Source organism: Bos mutus, chromosome 23, assembly GCF_027580195.1.
Source record: "Bos mutus isolate GX-2022 chromosome 23, NWIPB_WYAK_1.1, whole genome shotgun sequence".
In the NCBI taxonomy this organism is placed as follows: Eukaryota; Metazoa; Chordata; class Mammalia; order Artiodactyla; family Bovidae; genus Bos; species Bos mutus.
The window spans coordinates 26,862,528-26,882,469 of record NC_091639.1 but is presented as its reverse complement, the minus strand read 5'-3'; the positions used below and the strand labels follow the sequence as shown (position 1 = coordinate 26,882,469).

Here is a 19,942-nt window from a genome sequence, read left to right as displayed (position 1 = left end):
TTAGCCTGCACGAGCAGATCCTAATAAACCCTCCCAAACCCCGACCTAAAAAAAAAAAAAGCCACATGCCTGTTTGCCTGCGGCTTATTATTAAGACACCTTCTTAGCTTAAACACTTAAAAGCTAACCAAATGAAATGGCAATTAAGACCAAATTACCCCTTCTATCTCTGAGATGAGTCTGTGGGGCCAGCCAGTTCTTAGGAGATAGGCAGAGTTGGCTAGCGGATCAGCAGAGCCTCAGTATTGAGGGCCTGTAGCCACAGCTACCCCCTCCAGGCGCTAGAGCACTTAGTGTGGGAAGCTGAATTTTGAACAAAGTAAAGCTCAAACACTGTTTGGAAGTTGAGAAAGCCACCAAAGAGACCAAGCTAGGTGTGCACTGCCTCCTTTCTGCCCTCTCTTTGTAAAATATTACACTCAAACATATAAGGGTTATTTAGGGGGTAATGGTGTTTAAATACCTTGTACCAGTGCTAAATGGTCCACACCCCACCCCCTATTTGGCAGTCATTCTGAAAAAGAAGAAGGAAAATACAAAAAGAGGGGGAAACGGGTTGGGTTGAGAAGTGGAAGACAACGTTTCACCTAAACGTAGAATCTTGTCACAAGTCTTTATTCTCTTATATTTTTCTTAAATATATTGCCAGTTACACTATTTCTTTATGAGGGAAACTGGGGACTGCCCATCATAGTTATTTGTTTTAAAGCTGCTGCAAGTGTAAGCTACTGCCAGGTGTTGCCTTTCAAAAAAAGGGAAAAGAACCCAAATTCATGTAAATGTGGACAGAGGAGTATTGTTCCCACTTGGGCAAAGGCAGATACCCCAATCTGGGTGAAATTGATTTGGGTGCTTGTTGGAAAAAAAGCAGCTTTCAGCAACCAGGAAGTGGAACCAATAGGAATGAACACTTACTTGGAAAAGGAAGCTTTAATTAATATATATTTCTATCTCTAATATACACACAGCAGGGCTAGATCTTTATCTTCACAATAAAATGTGTGCAAATGCTCTCTGCAGAGATGAGTCCCCACCTCAGTCGGTATAGAAAAGCATGATAAAGGTTGGAAAAAATGGATAAAAATGTTGAAAGAACCTCCAGTTCCTTATTAGGCGAAGATACAATATTTATTCCTTGTCTCCTGGGATAAATCTCTTCTGCCTATTGTCCTCCCAGTTCTCAGTGCTGATGCTTAATTTTCAAAACTTCTATATTACCAAGGGACCTACGACATCAGCCAAAGAAATACTCAGCAAGTACAAAATCTGTTCCAGGGAGCTGCTTTTGTGCAGAGGGAAAATTTTGTTCCTACAGGTTTTTAAGTGAGTACGAGGCAAGGAGCTATCTGATCCGGGCAAAGCCATTACAATTTAGATCTCTATCTATAGAACATTTTTTTTTTTTTCCTTAAAAAAATTGGAAAATACAAGAAGTTTGGATTTTTTTCCTGATTCTTTTTTTGGAGGGGGAAATTGCATCGTAAGCTTTCGGAGAAACCCAACATGTCAACTACCTTTCCGGGACTAGTCCACGATGCCGAGGTATTATTACTTTTTTTTTTTTTTTTTTGAGCGCGCGTGTGTGTGGCGGCGGTGGTGGCGGCGGCGGTGGCAGCTTTCCCTGTCTCTAATCTATATTGGACCGTTACGTTTAATTATAATCTGGCTTTCGGGGGGAAGTTAAGGAAGGAAAGGGAGGAAAGTTCGTTATGACATCTGTCGCCAGGAAGGGCAACTCTCTGCCACGTTAAGAAACATTTGCCATAATGAGGGGGAAAAACATAATCCTAATAATAAAGAAAGGGAGGAGGGGTGACGAGAAAGAGATAGAGATGGAGAAAAGATACTCAGAAACACAAAGTAAAGAGATTGATGAGGGGGGGCGGGTAGGTGGCCAAGAGGGGTGGGGAACACGCACCTCGTTTGGAATGGGCTTATTCTAGAAAGTAAAGCAGAACAGGGGGTGGGGGGCGTCGGATTCCTTGCCCCAAATGGTTAAGAAATGAGCAAGTTGGACGATTTGCACAGACTGGATTAAAAAAAAAAATACATAGATAATGATTTTGAGAAGCTCTGGCAGACCATCCCGGCAGGGACCGCCGAGCCATCTCGCCGTTGGGAGCGGGTTGGTGTGGCTCCGAGGCTCCTGTGGACTCGCTGGTTCTGCTCCGGGCAGCCCCGGAGTCAATGGCAAACCTGGCTCCCGGAGCCCAGCTCCCTGTGCAAGTCGGGCAGGGGCTGAGTGTGTGTGTGTGTGTGCGCGTGTGTGCGCGCGCGTGTGTATGTGTGTGTGTGTGTGTCACCCGCACCTATATAGGGTGGGGGATTTTTTTTTTTTCTTCCGCGCTCTCGACTGTGAGGACGAGGCCGCCCACCCCCAGTCCGCCTGCTCGCAGCCGCTCCCTGGCAAAGGCGCGGAGCCGGGCTGCGGCTCGGCCCGAGCCCTGCGCGCTCGCGCCGCTCGGAGAGCCAGAGAAAGCTCCCGGGCTCCGGAAGAGCTGCGCCTCGGTTGCAAAATGACAAACCTCAAGTTTTTCTGCTCTCCCCTTTCCCCCTCTTCCTTCCAGATACGTCACGACGGATCAAACAGCTACCGTTTGATGCAGCTTGGCTGTCTGGAGTCCGTAGCCAATTCCACTGTCGCCTATTCCTCCTCCTCCCCTCTAACTTACTCCACCACCGGCACCGAGTTTGCGTCCCCCTACTTCTCCACTAACCACCAGTACACCCCGCTCCACCACCAGTCCTTCCATTACGAGTTTCAGCACAGCCACCCGGCCGTCACTCCCGACGCCTACTCTCTGAACTCGCTCCACCACTCGCAGCAGTACTACCAGCAGATCCACCACGGGGAGCCCACCGACTTTATTAACCTGCACAATGCGCGGGCGCTCAAGTCGTCCTGCCTGGACGAGCAGAGGCGGGAGCTGGGCTGCCTCGATGCCTACCGCCGTCACGACCTGTCCCTCATGAGCCATGGCTCTCAGTATGGAATGCACCCAGATCAAAGACTCCTGCCAGGGCCCAGCCTGGGGCTGGCCGCCGCGGGAGCCGACGACTTGCAGGTAAATAAGCATGCGGCGAATTTGTCTGCGCCCTCCCCTCCTCTCCCTCCCCCTCCCGCACCATTAATACTCCGGCTGTAAGCCGTCTCCTCTCTCTCTTCCTCTCTCTCTTCCTCTCTCTCTCTCTCTCTCTCTCACACACATACACACACCACTTATGGAAAGTTATCAAAACAATTAGAGGAGGCGTGTGCCATTCTGTCCGTCTCATTGAGCAGGCATTTCACCTGGACGCTCGGGAGTCCGGCTAGCTGCGGGGCCCCTACTTCCCGTCGGTCTGCACCAAGGTCTTTTGTGAATCCGCATTTCTGTCCCTGAGGGGATGGGGTGGGGGAGATCAAGGAGGCTGGGGTTGAGCCAACTGGACTCAGAGTAAGACCCGATAAGTTGATGACCAATCGCACCCTCAGTCTCGGCGCTTTGCTGGGTCTACCCGAGTATTTCAGGCATTTGTCCCAGACTGAGCTTGTGGGGAGCTTACTGTGAAGTAGGGGAGCTGGTTTGCTCCAAAACTTTGCGGGGCGGGATGGGGGGGAAGCCCTGAGCTCCAGCGAAAGTTTCACCAATACTCTAGATTGCTGTGAAAAGTGAAAGATCCCAAATGAAATCCTCAAAAATGAACCCCAATAAAAGCCTCTGCACGGTGCGTTTGACCCGGGTGCAAGCTTGAACCCAATTCTCGCTGCCTGAGGAGTGCCCACTCTCGTCACCCGCTGGACGATTCACAACTTTATTATTTTTTTTCTCCCGTCTCTTCAAGCCATTAACTTTTACATAAGATGCAACTCCTTAAAGAGAAGGAAATGAAATAAGGAAGGGGGTGGGGGGAGAGAAGATGAATAAGAAGGGAGGAAGAAAGAAGAAAAGATAGGTAGAGAGGAAAAGAGGGGAAAAAGAAAGAGGAAGGAAGGAAGGAATTCACATTACAGTGAAGGCCATGACTCAATCAGATGATGTACTTTCTCTCTTTATGTATTTTTGCACATTGTTTGCCAACAATAGAATTTATAATTATGTAGATACACTGTCACAGCCATATTTCCAAGTCTACACATGTCCCAAACAGACCCAGAAGACACAAATTTGTAACTTCTTTTGGCTGAAATTACAGCTTTGCCTGTGAGTCTGCACAAAGCTGGCTACTTTCTCTAAGGTCCCCAAAGCGAAAAAGGAGATTCTGGAGGAGCAGGATTTGGAGACAGAAGAGATCCCTCGTTGCGCACAGAAAATCTTTCCCCCTCACTTACCTCTGAGCAAGGGATTATTTTAAAATTAAAGTGAAAGCCCTTACAGTCCCAACAAAGAGCCCAAGCCACAAGATCGGTGCACAAGAAAAAAGATTTGGCTCCATAAACCTTGACTTTCTACATTTACATTCACGAAATAATTTTATACGCTCAGGGCATTTTTACATTTTTCACAAGGATCTCCTTATGTCTCAAGAGGAAAAAAATCTGCCATTCAATGCTTAGCTCAACTAAAACCTATTTACTTCTTTTAATAGCCGCGTCTGCTGCTGATTTTTTTGTATCTGTACAAATTTTTTTTCTGTGCTAGGCACAAAGCCGGGTATTTTTCAAAAGAGGGGATTAGAACATTTGCAAGCACCAGACAAAGAGCGAATCCCGTGCAAAAGAACACCGTAGTTTATCCAATTTTCGACTTAGTGCCATTCAACTGGTCATTTATGCAATGTCATCCGACCAAACAACATGTTTTACTTATGAGGGGGGAAAGTTTGTTAAGTGAAGAGACCAAGATTCGTTTCTTCTAAGAAAATAAACATCTTAACGGTGCGCCAGAGCCCAGGAGGAAAAGCGGTTTCCTCCCTTGGAGAGCTTCTGGGCCTCTACCATCTCCATTTCAGATATTTTGTAAACCTTTATTTTCATCCTGTTTGTTATGTTTTTTTTTTTTTAACATTCTTAACCTACCTTTTCCCATTTATTGCTCACACTGAGGGAAAATTCATACAGAGAGACATACTCCAAGATAATAGCAGGAATGGAGAACAGAGGTATATGATATATTTATGTATCTATGTCTATAGAAGTGTGTATATACATTTTTGACAAAGATAGGGATATATGGAGAAAGTTGTAATTCTGGCAAGTTATTTTCTTCCACTCCTCCTGGACTTAGTTGTCAAAATGAAAAAGAAAAAGTCATAGCTACTTTTAAAAGAGAAATGGGGAGGGGATGTGTGGGAGAAACCCGTCTCTCTCCTTTTATTTCTTCCTTTTTAAAACATTCATCAGCATATGCCTCATTTCCAATGCAACAAATGTAAATATACTTTTCCCTGCACAGAATTTTAAGTGAAAGTCCAATGGTTTGGAGGGCGGTCTAAGTCTGCCTAACAGATGCAAACAGTCTTGTGGCTTCAGTTCCATCTTTGAGTCCCCTAAAAAGATTTGCTATGGCCAACAAAGGAAACTGTCACACCTTTTCCCATCACCGCTTTAATTTATGCTCAGTCTCTAAGTTTTTTTTTTTTTCATATTGATTTGATAATCACTTTAAGGCAGAACAGTTAAAATAAGAAAGAGCTCATGAGTAAGTTGAAAAGGGGGGTCTTACAGGCCTGCCTCAATATGGTGAAAATGGGGAAGCAAAAGGGAGCCAGGGCTGTAAAGGTTGTTTTGTAAAGTGGGTTTTTATTATGCACCGACTCTCTCCGCATTTACTTAACTCTTCACGGGCTGTTGGGTAGGTTAACACCCTTCAAGGCCTCTTTCAAGTCCAATACCTCGTTTGTTTGTAAAGGAAAATGAGCCTTTAACACATTTCGACTCAGGAAAAAAAAAGAGAGAGAGAGACAGAAATTTTTATTTTTCTTAATCAAAAATCAGCAGGCCTTTTCCTTCTTCCCAGCTCAAATGATCCCTCAATCCACTAGGAGCTTGAAGATATACAGTGAGTGACTCTGAAGGTGTTCCCTCCATAAGACACATTTTGGGTAGCATGATAGGATATTTCTACATCTGGGGTAAAACAGTACCTTCATAAGGTACCTTGAATCCTGCACTTGAAATAGCTCCTCTGAGCTCCCAAGAAACCTGCAGTGCCAGACTTGACACTTCCAGTGTAATTTGCTCCATGCAGAAAGTGCTGTGGAAACTGTCTATATGTATGCTATGTGCCTTGATGGAGACTTAAAGGGCTTCTCATTCTCTTATGCCAAGATAAAAGGCACTCAGGTGCTTTGAAGTGTAATATTGTATGGTGCTGTAAAATGCATACCTTAAGATTTATACAACTTTTAGATTGTGGTTTTTCTGGCAATTTTTTTCCCCTTACAATAGTGTGTGCTGCCAAAGTTGATTCAGCTCAATGGTTGCTTTTAAATGTCTACTATGGGGTAATGAGGATATGGGGTTCAGAGTTGGGGCAGATTGAAAGACTTAACTCATGTATCTGTTAGTATCCATATGAGTGATTGTATTTCTTTTTCTTTCATTAAGGGCTCTGTGGAAGCCCAATGTGGGCTTGTTCTCAATGGCCAAGGTGGTGTGATAAGAAGGGGTAAGTAACAACATAATGAAACTAAACATTCTTCTCTCATCTGTTACTTTGTTTTCAAAGTCCAGCAGTGCTTTTAAACATCAGATCCCCACCTGATGATAAAGAAAACAATGACTCTTGGTCAATTACGCCTGTCCCACACAGGCATACCCACATTAAAAAGCTTCCCTTACTCCACTGAGGCTTGAACTAGCCTGTTCCCCAAAGAGAGTGATAGAAGAGATTTGCTCTTCCTCAGTGAAACAGTGACAGAATCAAAGTTAGAGGCAAAAGAGAAAAGAAAAAAGAAGAAAAAAAAATCTTTCTCACAAACCCTTCCCCCATCATCACATCCTCGAGCAGAATTTCTGGTCTCTTTTAGCCCTAAATGTGCCAGCCACAGCCTGGGTGTTTGAGGTGTTGGTGTTAGCTTGAGGCTTTGAAGGATTCTATGAAAGGCTAAATTCATTGGGCTTCAGGGAAAACTAATGAAACACCAATATTGTAGCTGCCCTTATTTTTCTAAGTGTCCAGAACATTTCTTTCTTTAAGGGAGGGTGAGAAGAGGAGGTGGTGTTAACTGTACTGGATAAAGCTTTCTTGTTCCCATCTGTTGAGGAAAACATCTGAACCCAGAGTTACCCATGGAATGGGAAGGTGGGGGCAAGGCAAGAATGGAGAGCTGTTGATTTCGGCCCAGACACTGAAGAGGGCTGCATCTCAAATGTTCCATTTTGACAAAAGGTTTTGAACTATGACATTTTATGAGCCTCAAGGCAATGCCAATTTCACTGGCTTCCTCACTTCACTGTACTCAGAGCTTCTGAGGCTTATTTTCCTAGCAAGCTGAGTAACCCGAGGAGCACACAAGGCAAGGGGGACCAGCTGTTATCCCAACTTCATACGAATTAATAAGACATGGCCTATTCACCAGGACTAATTCCAGCTCCAGGGCCACAGTTGTCTCTAGTAACTGAACGACTAAAAACTGAGTCACTCCTGGTGGCACCAAATAAATGTTCTTCAGTCCCTCTCCATCCCTTTCAAAGCTTATTGAAAGACTACAGTGCTTTTCCAAAGAAAGGATTGCATGGATAGGAAGCATTGGTTTCTTTCATGTTTAAACTGCAGGTTTTACAACCCAGTGTCCAGTGTGAAACATCCATTTAAATTGAGGTGGGAAGAAAACAGAATGTTTTCCTTTGAGAAACTATTGTCAGAGTGGATATTTGGGATTTCCATTACATGGAAAATGGCTATTTAAATCTGTTGTTTCACCCTATGGAGATTTGAAATTTTTTTTTTCCCCACTGCTAGCGTTGTTCCACGAAGATTTTTTTAAAATGAGCCAGATTTAAGCTTGTCAGCTAGGCCAATACTCAGCCATATTGAAAAGACATGAAATAGGCCTAGACTAGTGAAAATTGAAATAAAATATACATATTGTTGGAGCGAGGGGGTTAAAACACACAGTGAAAGAGGGACCAGGTGACAAGTGTGTTGAGGCGGCCACACTAAAGGTGACGCCAAGCAGTCAGGGCGCACGAAGATGTCGGTGGTGCTGAAGGACAGCGCCACTAATTAGCGCCCGGAGCCGGCTCCTCGCAGAGCCCGACTCGCGCTACTGCGTTTTTGCGTTCAGTTCCGCGCTTGCTCCAAGATCACCTTTTCAAATGCTTGGAAATTGCATCAGATCATACAATAGCTGACAGGGGGTTAGAATTATTTGAGACCCAGGCGGGGAGCTGGAAAGTCTGCACAGGCTGCTGTGCAATGAGTGGAATTTTTGAAGAGATCTACGGAATAGACTTCACCAGCTATTCAAGAAAGGCCAACGCTCTCCAGTCACCACAAGAAGGGAACTGCGTTCCTATCCTCTCAGAGCCACAGAAATGGTTTTCCTTAGGTGATGTTTGATTGCTCTTGTAGAATTCGGTGTCATTCACCTAAAAATCACAGCTGAATGTATTTTAAACCAAATATTGATCTTTTAGAATAACAGCAGGGCTCCAAGCAAAAATGGGAGGTAACTTGGGGTTTACATCTCTATTGTTTGGCTTAAACCTGATCCATCCCCCTCCATGCGAAGGAATTCAGAATTTAGCTGCTGAGTCTATTCCATTTCCACGTGTCTTAAAAAAAGACCAATTAACTTAGTTGTGCCTCAGAGACCAGGGAGTGTGTCTCTGTGTGTCTGTTTACTCTGAAACGATCAATGTTCATGACAATTTACAAATGGATAGCAAGGAAGTCTTGCATTAAAAGGTGGTGTTTCTCCTGCCGCTGGCCCAGGTCCTTCATCTTAAGACTCGTTTTTCAAGAACAGTTAAGGAAGTTTGTTGTCTCTATTGTCATGGCAGCACACAGCATTCTAATATCCATAGCTCAAGTCACCTTTGTTCATCAAGAATTGGGAGGACTTTAACTCAAGCGCTTTGCTATATGACCACACTGTGCAATGTAGCTCAGATGGAGAAGTCTGTTTCTCGTCTAATTCATGCTTTGCAGGTGACTCACCATATGAAACATGATTTGAAAAGCACCACTTTTTGCCATTGTTTCTCTCCTGCTGAGCTCTTGGATAAACTTAAATTTCTAAAATTTGCAATGGGAGAAAAAAAAGAGATTCTCTTTTACTTCTCAAGACCCCTGGATGCTCTTCTAGAAAAAAAGATCCCTTAATGCCCTACACAAATTCACCAGGGAGAAGCTGTCCTGTTTACAGTGTTGTGTGTGTGCGCTTGTTGGGGGTAGGGGTATCTCAGTTCTTTAAATTTAGCCACTTCTGTTTGCAAAGAACAAAATACCATTTCCTTGACTCACTTTGGTAAGTACCAGTTACATTGTTTTTGCCTATAATGAAGCCCTATAGCCAAAGAAAGCGGAAGAGGGGCAGCGGCGAGGTAATTACCACCTAGATAAAATATTTGCCACCGCCTCGGAGGTGCAGCTCCCCGCGCGCTCACTCTCGGTTAATGGTGTGCACGATTTTGCCCGCAGCTCCGCCACTCCAACCATCAGAACCAATAATCTTTACTTTACCCTGTGCTCGCGTATCGATAGCTTCTCTCGCCTCCGGCATCGGCTTTGATATGTTAATATTTCTGAGTAGCAAATTCTGCAGAGATCATATTAATGTTGTACGTACAGAGTGGAGCTTTGCCTTCGTTGAATATTCAGATAGTGGGTTTCAAAAGGCATCTCTTGAAGAAATGAGGCTTCTATTTACAGGAGTCGTCTGTGTTTTTAATCATTAAAAAAAAGAAAGAAAGAAAGGAAAACCCACTCTTCTTTTCCCCATGAATCTTCTGAGGCTCCCTCATGGCCCCCTCCCCTTTGTCAGATGCTGGTCCCTTTCATTTCTGGCTCTGAGAATTTAATAGAGGGAGAACAATGTTGATGACGACGATGATGATGATGAAGCTAATAATGAGTGTATCCAGATTGAAATCGCAGGGGTAGGGGTTCAATTGGGTAGGGGCTCCTGGCTTTCAGAAGAGAATGGAGATTAGAAGAGAAGACATAGCTGTTCCATATTTGGGTGAAAAAGTGACATTTTGGCCCTGGTTTTTTTTGTGTGTGAAATCGGGATGGCAAACTCAAAAAAAAAAAAAAAAAAAAAAAAAAGAAAAAAAATGAAAAAAGTGAAGAGGGGAAGCGCCCTTGTTTCGCTTTGTGATCACTCTGCCTTGCAGCCCCAGGCTAATTTCAGAAGCTTAAATACCGCCATAGCCTCTGGGCCACGCGGAGAGGGAGCGGACCCGGCCACGGGCAGGCAGGAGCGCTTACCGGATTGCCCGTGGCTACACAAAATACAAACTACTTTGAATCAAAACATTTTTGGGGAATTAATATGATCTGAACTCTGCACGTTTTAAGAGAGTTGGAGTTTGTCAGATCGCTTAGAGGTGACTGGCACGCCAGCGGAGGCATTTACGCTGCGGTACAAACATTGTCAGATCTGATTTAATTTAAAAAAAAAAAAAAAGCTTCCGTGAAATGGAGCTTAGCATCAGTCGCCCAGTCTGCCAATAACAGTGGATGGGCCTGATCGCTCTTCCTGTCTGCTGCCTTCATGGCTGCCCACAGGCGGCTTGGGCAGGAAGATGAACTTTCTTCTGCTTTTTCGGTTTTCGTGAGGGTCCTGAGTTTTGGAGCTGGATTTAGAGAGAGCCTTTTGGCTCTTTCAGCAGGTCTTGAAAGGAGTAAGATTGAAGCGGGGTGAGAAGCCTTATTCCTCTTCTTTCCTCAGAGCCCAGGGAATCGCTCTTAAACCGCCAAAACTCATTTCTGTGGCTCATCCATTGTGAAAATATTGTCAGAAACACACCAGGAGCCTTACCCGTCTTGCATTACCCAAATTCAGATGCTGCAGATCCAGAATTCAGTCTCCTTTAAGAAGTTTAAAATTCATGTAGGAGAGGATCTAGAGGCCTGGTTTGTGGGAAATCTATTTTACGGGGAAGGGGGACTACTTTCCATAGCCTACCGCCGCCTCTCTGAATTTCGTTATTGCTTTGAACATCACCAAAAGCCCAAGCACTCTCTGCGCTAGGGAATGGGGATTAATTTCACCCCCTGCTCCCCCCCCCCACCTCCGCTAACACACACCATTAAACATCCATCGCCACCTTAAGACAGTAGTCTCTCTATGCAGACTTCCCTTTCTTTTGTTCTGCGTGGAATCCGCACCCGGAGAAGCGCACTCAGACCTGGTAATCCAGTAATACCTGTTACTACATAACCTTCTCCTAAACACTGCAACTCGCTGCAGATACAGCATCTCGAGGCCTATTTAATTGCAGTTAAGCCCCTATCCCTTTGGTGTTTGATTACAATTAACATCCGCTTTGCGTGGAGGAAGGGGATTCATGGGGGGTTTGGGATGGAGAAGGTCGAGAAGCTAGAGAGGAAGCAGCCGAGAACGATCCCACCTCACCCCATTTACACGCGCACCTCGCAGAAATGCAGCCGAAGAACAAACAGGGACAGGAAACTCCTGTAATCGCTTACACATTTTTTAATGTGTCAGAAAAAACGAGCGATCACTGGAGATGAAGAAGGAGGGAGAGAGAAAAAAAAAATCCCTGCCGTTTGTATTTCTTTCATTTGAATTGTAAACATCTGTTTGGCTGTAAGGCGAACAGAACATTTATTTTGCTCTCAAGATTTGGTCTAATTATGTCAACACCGAGGCGGCGGCGATTGGGGCGGCGCTGCGGCTTTGGAGAGGCTGCGCGCACGGGCCCGCGCCCGGAAGCCCGCCGGGAAGTATTGATCGCACCTGCAGAGCGCGTGGGGCCTCTAGCCATCACCCGCTCTGTTCCGAGACGGGAAGGCACCCAGTGGGGGTGAGTAGCCTAGAGGCAGCTTTAGGGGCTCCAGGGGAGCCGCAGTTCCTGGGAGAGGGCTCGGGCTGTTTCCTCGGCCTTAATTGCCTGGGAGGAGAAGAAAAAGCGCGCCCAGGCAGCGGCGCCTGGCTTTCCGATTCCGTAGCCGCGCACAAAGTGGGCGGAGTCTTGTCGCGCTCCAGCGCTTGCACCCAGCGCCGCGACGGCTGCTCAGCACAATGGTGGGGTTGAGTGGCCTAAACCCAGGATACTGAGGGCGTGTGCCTCCGTTTTGCCTATTTACCTCCTTAAGTTAAATAGAGCAGGTGAGAGCATCCCACTTTTCAGATGGGCAGACTGAGGCCCAGAACTACTCCCCTAAAGTGGCATGGTTCACTAGATGGCCAACGTTTTACTTCTTTCCCGCCCTGACACCGTCCCCGGCCACACCAGGAGAGGCGCAGCTCCCTCCCCGCGCTGTTTTTAGCTTCATAGGATCTGACAAAATCTGGCAGCTGGAGGATCTGCCTCTCTGTATTTTGTGCTGGTTTTGCCCCACATACCGTCTTTGGCTGACTTTTCAATACAGCTGTGGCAAAGTTATCCCTTTTATGATAGCCATGTCCTAGACAAGTGACCTTGAGTAGGTGATTTCTTATGCTGTTACTATAGCTACCCATCTGAGTTTGAAGCCTCACTGGAAATAGGAATCTCTATTTCCAAATTTTGATTTTTAAAATAGTAAGTCCGGTGGAAGTATTATTGCCTCTGCACACTATGAATGGAAAAGAGATGTACTCTTTGGAAAAGAGAGCTGGGCATGAGGACTTTGGCCATGGCAGCAGAGATGCCCCTAACTGGAGTGCTGGATCTAGAATGAATATTGCATGATTTCAATCAGAGCTGACATGCAATGCAGGTACCATGAGGAACTTCAGCTAGTGACACTGGGGAGGAACACTGTCAATGGCTTGGCATCCTTGACCCTGGCATCCTTTCCTTCTTTGAAATCTCATCATTGTCATCTGGATCCCCTTAGAGATGTCCCACCTTCATTCCAAATGCAAAACTCTGGTTATGTTGACCTGTGACTCTTTTCTTCCTCCTTAAAAAATAAAGCACTGGGAAGAAAGACATCAGGTTCCTTGCGCTGCTGTAAACTCTACAAGTTGCCAAATCTTCAGCCAGGACAAGAGAGTTCCCCAAGGCTGCAGCAATGCCAAGTATCAAAGTAACAGAAATTCCCTTTAAAGATGCTGTGACATAAAAAATAAAAGACTCTGGAGTTGATGGCTAATCCTGAATACAAAATAAATCCTCCAGGCAATTTGTGTGTGCATAAAACATATTCTTAATATGCAGTCTGTGTGACTTACCTAATAAATGCTTATTTGAGCATAAGCCAGAAGACTAACCTGGAAGCAGGGGAGAAGGCCTAGGGTTCAGGGATTTCACCTTTGGTTAGGTAGCAAACTCAGTGACTTCCTTGAAAGTAGCTGGCTTTTAGCATGCGGGTTCACTTTGTCCAAAGGGAGCAATTTTCCAGTTGGAGAAAGCCCAATTTAACTTTTTTTTTTTAATTTTTACAAAAATTACAATCTTCTTCATCTCCCTAAATTTCATGTCTCACCTACCATAGATTAGCCAAGATAGGAAAGTTCTAAAACTATGCCCTTTCCTTTCTTGGAAAACAGCACATACACTTATAATAAACTTGAGACCAGTTGAGTGAGATTCCTGTGTCTTCCACTGTGTACTGGCTAGTGTGCAAGAGAAGATTTATGCAAGAATATAAATTAGCTAATGATTCATAGTGACCACAGGGAAAGGCTCATTTTCAGGTGAAAACGTGTGAATTTTTAGCAAAAATATTATCATTTCTTTTTTGTTTGTTTCTGGCTCATGGGGCCCCCAGCAGTGCAAATACAGAGTCCTAACCCACTGAACCTTCAGGGTATTATCTTCTTAATATTTCTGCTTCAGATAAACTCAGTATGACCTAAGTTCTGAAGCTCACTGTGTCGTGATTCTTACATGACAATAAAATCCAGATTCACTGATACCTAATTTACTTTCTTATTCATCTCAACTTTTGAGTGGTTGCTTGAGTTTATTTATTTAATTTTGGTTGCATTGGGTCTTTGTTGGGCTTCCCTGGTAGCTCTGCTGGTAAAGAATCCACCTGCAATGCAGGAAACCCCTGTTCAATTCCTCGATCGGGAAGTTTCCCTGGAGAAGGGATAGGCTACCCACTCTAGTATTCTTAGGCTTCCCTGGTGGCTCAGATGGTAAAGACTCTGCCTGCAATGTGGGAAGCTTGGGTTCAATCCCTGGGTTGGGAAGATCCCCTGGATAAGGGCATTGGTCTTTGTTGCTGCATGTGGGCTTTTTCTACTTGTGTTGAGCAAGGAACTACTCTTCGTTGTGGCGACATGCCTTCTCATTGTGACAGCTGCTCTTGTTGCAGAACTCAGGCTCTAGGCACGCAGATTTCAGTAGCTGTGGCACGTGGGTTTGGTTGCTTCACAGCATCTTCCTGGACCAGGGACCAGGGATTGAACCTGTGTCCCCTGCACTAACAGGTGGATTCTTACCCAATGTGCCATCGTGGAAGTCCTTAAAATACATTTTGCATCTACAAGTACAAAGTGAGAGCATCAGTGAAAGTATGATGGTAGTTTCTAGAGCATTGTGTGCAAAGTCACTCTGTCCTGTCTGAGTCTCTGGGACCCCATAGACTGGAGCCCTCCAGGCTTCTTTATCCGTGAAATTCTCCAGGCAAGAATACTAGAGTGGGTAGCCATTTCCTTTTCCAGGGAGTCTTCCTGACCCAGGGGTCGAGGTAGGGTCTCCTGCATTGCCGACAGATTCTTTATCATCTGAGCCACCAGGGATCTACTTCTAGACATCTGGGGAAATTATTATTGCTATTATTATTATTGGTTTTAAAATCTTCTCTGAGAATATGAGGTGAAGAAGCACAGTTGAATTTGTATTCCCTGCTCCTGAGGCAGGCATTTGTATGTTTTTTCATTATATTGGCTACAAGTTTAATTACCAAGAAAAAGATTCAAATCTGATCATTGAAACTATTACCTTTCAGATTTCAAACTGAGGGCAAGTTTCCAAACTCTAGCATTGGGAATTTAGCCAACGGTACATGGCCCATCTTCCAACCTGTAGCGAGCTGGCTGCTTGGATATTCTCGTTATCTTCTCTTGTGTTTTGGGGTAGGAGGCATTCAGGGTGATTTCCAGCCTTGGAATGCTTCAGGAGAAAGACCTTGATGGGTGCCAGCACTTTCAGGGGAATCTTGGATAACCCTAGGAAAGCAGGAAGAATTCCAGGCAGCACAGGGGTAGAAATCCCCTAAGAGTGGGGCAAAGTTAGTCTGTTCTCTGCACCCAGGTCCAGGGCCTCTTTTAGCTTTTTAAAGATCCTTCCAGGTTCCTTAACCCCTGTGCCTAGAAAATATACCTGAATCTGAATGCCACAGACCTGATGGACATAACATTCCATCTGAGCTGCTTTGTCAAAGAAAGGAAGGCGGGTGGTGAGTCCTAGACCAACGCTTCTCAAAACTTAAGGTGCACATTGAACCACCTGAGGGGCTCGTTCAAATGCAGGCTCTACTCAAGATCTGGGGCTGGGCTTGCGATTCAGCATTTCTGACAAGCTCTCAGGAGATGCCTGTGCTGCCAGTTGAGAGCCACCCTTTGAGTAGAAATATTAGCTGACACTCTCCTGCCCATTTTTCTTTAATCGTCGTCTCTCTCTCTTTTTTTTTTCTCATTAACCTCATTGAACTTGACCCTTTTCTGGAAATGGGTCTTAAAATTGCCCATAACTCAAGAAATCCAGTGTATGCTCAGAAAAGTAACCTTTGAATTTGAACTTGCTACTGAACCTCCAAAGCTCTGCCCTTGGTGCCCAGGGAGGCAGCCTTGCATCCTGGGGCTATGCAGTGGTGTGGACACTGGCTCAGGATTTTTGCAATAAAGGAAGGTCAGACAATAGGAAACTTTGCCCACTGATGATTGACGGATTGCTCTGGGTCTTCAGTCTACTTCAGCTGCCTGAAGTTTGGGGATGTTCTCTGTTATTCCTGGAGAACAGAAAAGCTCCAGGGGCTTTCTGGATCCTGGAGACAGAAGGCTTCTGCTCCAGGAGCACCAGCAGTGGGATATTGCTTTGGTGATTTTTGCCAACAGCAGTTATCTTTGCTTTGTTCCCTAGTAGTAGTAATAATAACAAGCACAGCAGTATTAGTTGTGGCTAGTGGCCACTAGCATTTTATATGTTACTATTACTATGTTCTAATGTTAACTCAAGTTCGTGTGTCCCATGCACAGTGCAGGGCTTCCCCAGTGGTTCAGCAGTAAAGCCTGTAATACAGGAGCCACAGGAGACACAGGTTCGATCCCTGGGTCAGGAGGATCTCCTGGAGGAGAAAATGGCAACCCACTCCAGTATTCTTGGCTGGAAAATCCCATGGACATAGGAGCCTCGCAAGCTACAGTCCATAGTATCGTAAAGAGTTGGACAGGACTGAAGCGACTTAGCACGCACGCATGCACATATGGGTTGGAGGTGTCTGGCAATGGGCACGTGATTTTTAACGGTACCTAGGGACTAACTGACTTTGGTGCCTGTACTTGGCAGATAGACAAGGGAAGAGAGATGGCAGTTCTCAGTCATTTTAGAACAGAGCTTTCAAAACTTTTGTGTATATAGTAAGTCATGGATACAGTTATATCTATTCATTGTGTATATGTGTGTACACAACCATACACAGAGCTATGGCTATATCATACCTACCCTTTGTGGGCTAGTTGGTATAGTTTGAGATTTTTAACTAATTGAAGTTGTTTCTTGGTGTGGATGATGGCAAAATGAACATTGGTGGGCCAGCCAGCACTTCATAGGATGCTAACTTTGGCTAAAATGAAAATCATACCCTCACAAACATTTTCCGTGTGATATTTGAAAACCAAAGCTTGAGTGTTATTGGAAGAGACATCTTCAGAGCAGCTTTCTGAGATGACCCAGGTGGTGAATGTATAAGAAAAATCGTACTGTGTATTTCCAAATCCTAAGTAGCACCGTGATAGTAACTATGTTTTATATAGTTATTAGTATCTGTGCTCATGGTCATTAATATATAATATACTTTTCCCTCCAAAGGTGGCACCTGTGTGGTCAACCCCACAGACTTGTTTTGCTCTGTCCCTGGTCGTCTGTCCCTTCTCAGTTCTACTTCCAAGTACAAGGTGACCATTGCCGAGGTGAAGAGACGCCTCTCACCCCCTGAATGCCTCAACGCTTCACTCTTGGGAGGCATTTTGAGAAGGTAAGACAAAGGAGTTTTCTGATACTGTAGTTTTTTTTTGGGGGGGGTAGGGGGGTTGGTGTTTTATCCTTTGGCCGCACTGTGTGGCATGTAAGATCTTAGTTCCCTGACCAGGGATTGAACCTGCACTCTTTGCATTGGCAGCTCGAAGTCTTAATCACTGGGCGGCCAGGGAAGTCACTGGCACTGTGATCTTCTAACTGTATGGTACCACACTCCTCAACCCTCAGCCCTTATGTCTTCTGTCCCATGTTGAACACCTCAGATGGTCAAGTCTTCTCATTGTTTTCCTCTAAATGTCAACCTGCAAAACCTAGCTTTTGTTTGTTCTTGGACAGAGCAAAATCCAAGAATGGGGGTCGCTGCCTGAGGGAGAAGCTGGATAGGCTGGGTCTGAACCTGCCAGCGGGAAGACGGAAAGCAGCCAACGTTACCCTGCTCACTTCCTTAGTTGAAGGTAGGACTTTTCAGCACAGCAAAGTAATGATGGCAGGTTAGCAGTTCTTTGAAATTCAGGTTTGTTGATGATGCCATTTCATTTTTGTCTATATGTTAAAGACAGTTGATTTACAGGTGAATTTCCCAACTAATTGTGATAGTGGTGATTCAATTAGACTTAATAGAAGGCTTAGATGTAGTTCATAGACTATCATTGCATTTACTAATCTTAGCAGTAATAGAAAAGACGACAGCAATGGAAGATTTCGATATTTAGACAAGTATTCCCCATATAACAGCAGCAAAAAACGGAGCCTTTTTATTATTGTTTATTTTAAAGTTCAGATCAATCTGGCTTAACTAACTGTTATTCAGTGCAGCCTGATCTACAGGATAACCAATAATCCTTTATAAGGAGTTCACAGGACTCAGTGCATGGTCACGAGTCTGAGAGCACGTTGTATTAACCCTGTAGACGTCTCTTAAGGTACAGTGAAGTTCCATGGCTTTATGAGCGAATGAGCTGACCCACAAAGGCTAACCAATGGGGTTAACACAGAACATATTCTGTGCTATAGAATATGTTCTATAACATATTTTCTATAACATATTTCATAAGTTTTTTTTTTCAATTTATTTTTTCTCTTGTGTTTCTTCTGTAAGAACTAAACTTTACATATTCTCATTCAATCTTCTAAGAAAAGATATCACTGGACATCTTTCACACTTTGTAGAGGAGCCGTTGAATGTTAGGGAGAGTTGTTTGAACAAACCTAGAATGCTATTGTTTTAAAAATGAATGAAAGAACCTTTTTTGCCAAGACTCACCTGTACACACCTGTGACACTTTCCTTGCATTGATTTCCCAATGTGTATAAGGAGGAGGTAAAAAGTAAGTGAAACACAAAAACAAATATCTTGTCCTTTTCCAGATTATCAACACACACTATTTATTGAACAACTCTGTGAAGTAGTGTGTTCTTGACATTGGTCTTGACAAAATCACTTTGGTGATTTTGCTTTTAACAGGTATCTTTGCTTTACTTCCAAGTTGTAGTAATGATAACAACCACAATATTATTATTGGCCATGAAAGTTTAATAAGCATCACATGGGCATAGGTTTGAACAAACTCCGGGAGACAGTAGAGGGCAGGGAAGCCTGGCGTGCGCAATCCGTGGGGTCACAGAGAGTCAGATGTGACTTAGCGACTGAATGAAAACAACTGTCATTATATTGTACGTCTTGTAGTACTTGCCCATGTGTGCTGATACTGAGAGCTGGCATATGGTAAGGAAGTTGACTCATAATCCACTCACAGGGGTCAAAGTAGAAAAAAATGACTCATGGGTTCATTCAAAAGAGAAGCAGCTTCCTGCTTAAGTAAAAACATCATTAAAATTATAGCTACCTAACAAAAGAACAAAAGTATGTTCAAAATATAATGGTGAATTCAAGAATTACATGAATAGAAGAACTTGATTGGTTCTCAAACTCAATTCCACAGTAAAATCAGCTGAGGATGTTTATTAAAAATCCTTGGACCCCATTCCCAAACCACTTGAAATGTAGTCTCTGGGGGTATGGTGCACATATCTTTATTTTTAAAAACAGCCCCTGATATATAATGAGGTTTAAGGATCCTTGATTTAAATGTTCCTTGAGATACTTTTCATGTAGCTAGTATGAAAAGCAAAGACCTCTGGTGGCTCAGAGGTTAAAGCGTCTGCCTCCAATGCGGGAGACCTGGGTTTGATCCCTGGGTCGGGAAGATCTCCTGGAGAAGAAAATGGTAACCCACTCCAGTATCCTTGCCTGGAGAATCCCATGGACGGAGAAGCCTGGTAGCCTACAGTCCACGGGGTCCCAAAGAGTCGAACACAACTGAGCGACTTCACTTTCCTTTCACTTTCAAGAAAGACCTTTATCCACAGTGTCTGTGAATGTGGATATTCGCGTGCTGGAATGCCAGCACACACACGCAAATAGTACCAGATGTACAATATAATAACAGTTGTTTTTGTTCGGTCGCTAAGTCACATCTGACTCTCTGTGACTCCATGGACTGTGCACGCCAGGCTTCCCAGTAAAACCTTGAGAACCCTAAAAGCACATATTCACATTTCTTCTTGTTGATTTTTATGGTATCCTGAAACACCAAGTACCCGGTGAGGAAATCCTTGAGCAATGCTACCAGAAAGGATACAGGTTAAATGTGTGAAATCCTAGGACCAATCTCATGCTTTTGGCATTTA

At 44.4% G+C, this 19,942-nt stretch overlaps 1 protein-coding gene across 1 annotated transcript in view; it reads left to right on the top strand.

Moving 5' to 3' along the window:
- Positions 1 to 1,503: 1,503 nt before the first annotated feature.
- The window catches only part of TFAP2D (transcription factor AP-2 delta), a 59,122-nt gene continuing 40,683 nt past the window's right edge, over positions 1,504 to 19,942 (top strand). The window contains exons 1-5 of the mRNA XM_005905242.2: positions 1,504 to 1,542; positions 2,568 to 3,065; positions 6,530 to 6,590; positions 17,084 to 17,249; positions 17,588 to 17,706. Of these exons, the coding sequence (XP_005905304.1) occupies positions 1,504 to 1,542; positions 2,568 to 3,065; positions 6,530 to 6,590; positions 17,084 to 17,249; positions 17,588 to 17,706 (883 nt within the window). The remainder of the gene's footprint in view (positions 1,543 to 2,567; positions 3,066 to 6,529; positions 6,591 to 17,083; positions 17,250 to 17,587; positions 17,707 to 19,942) is intronic.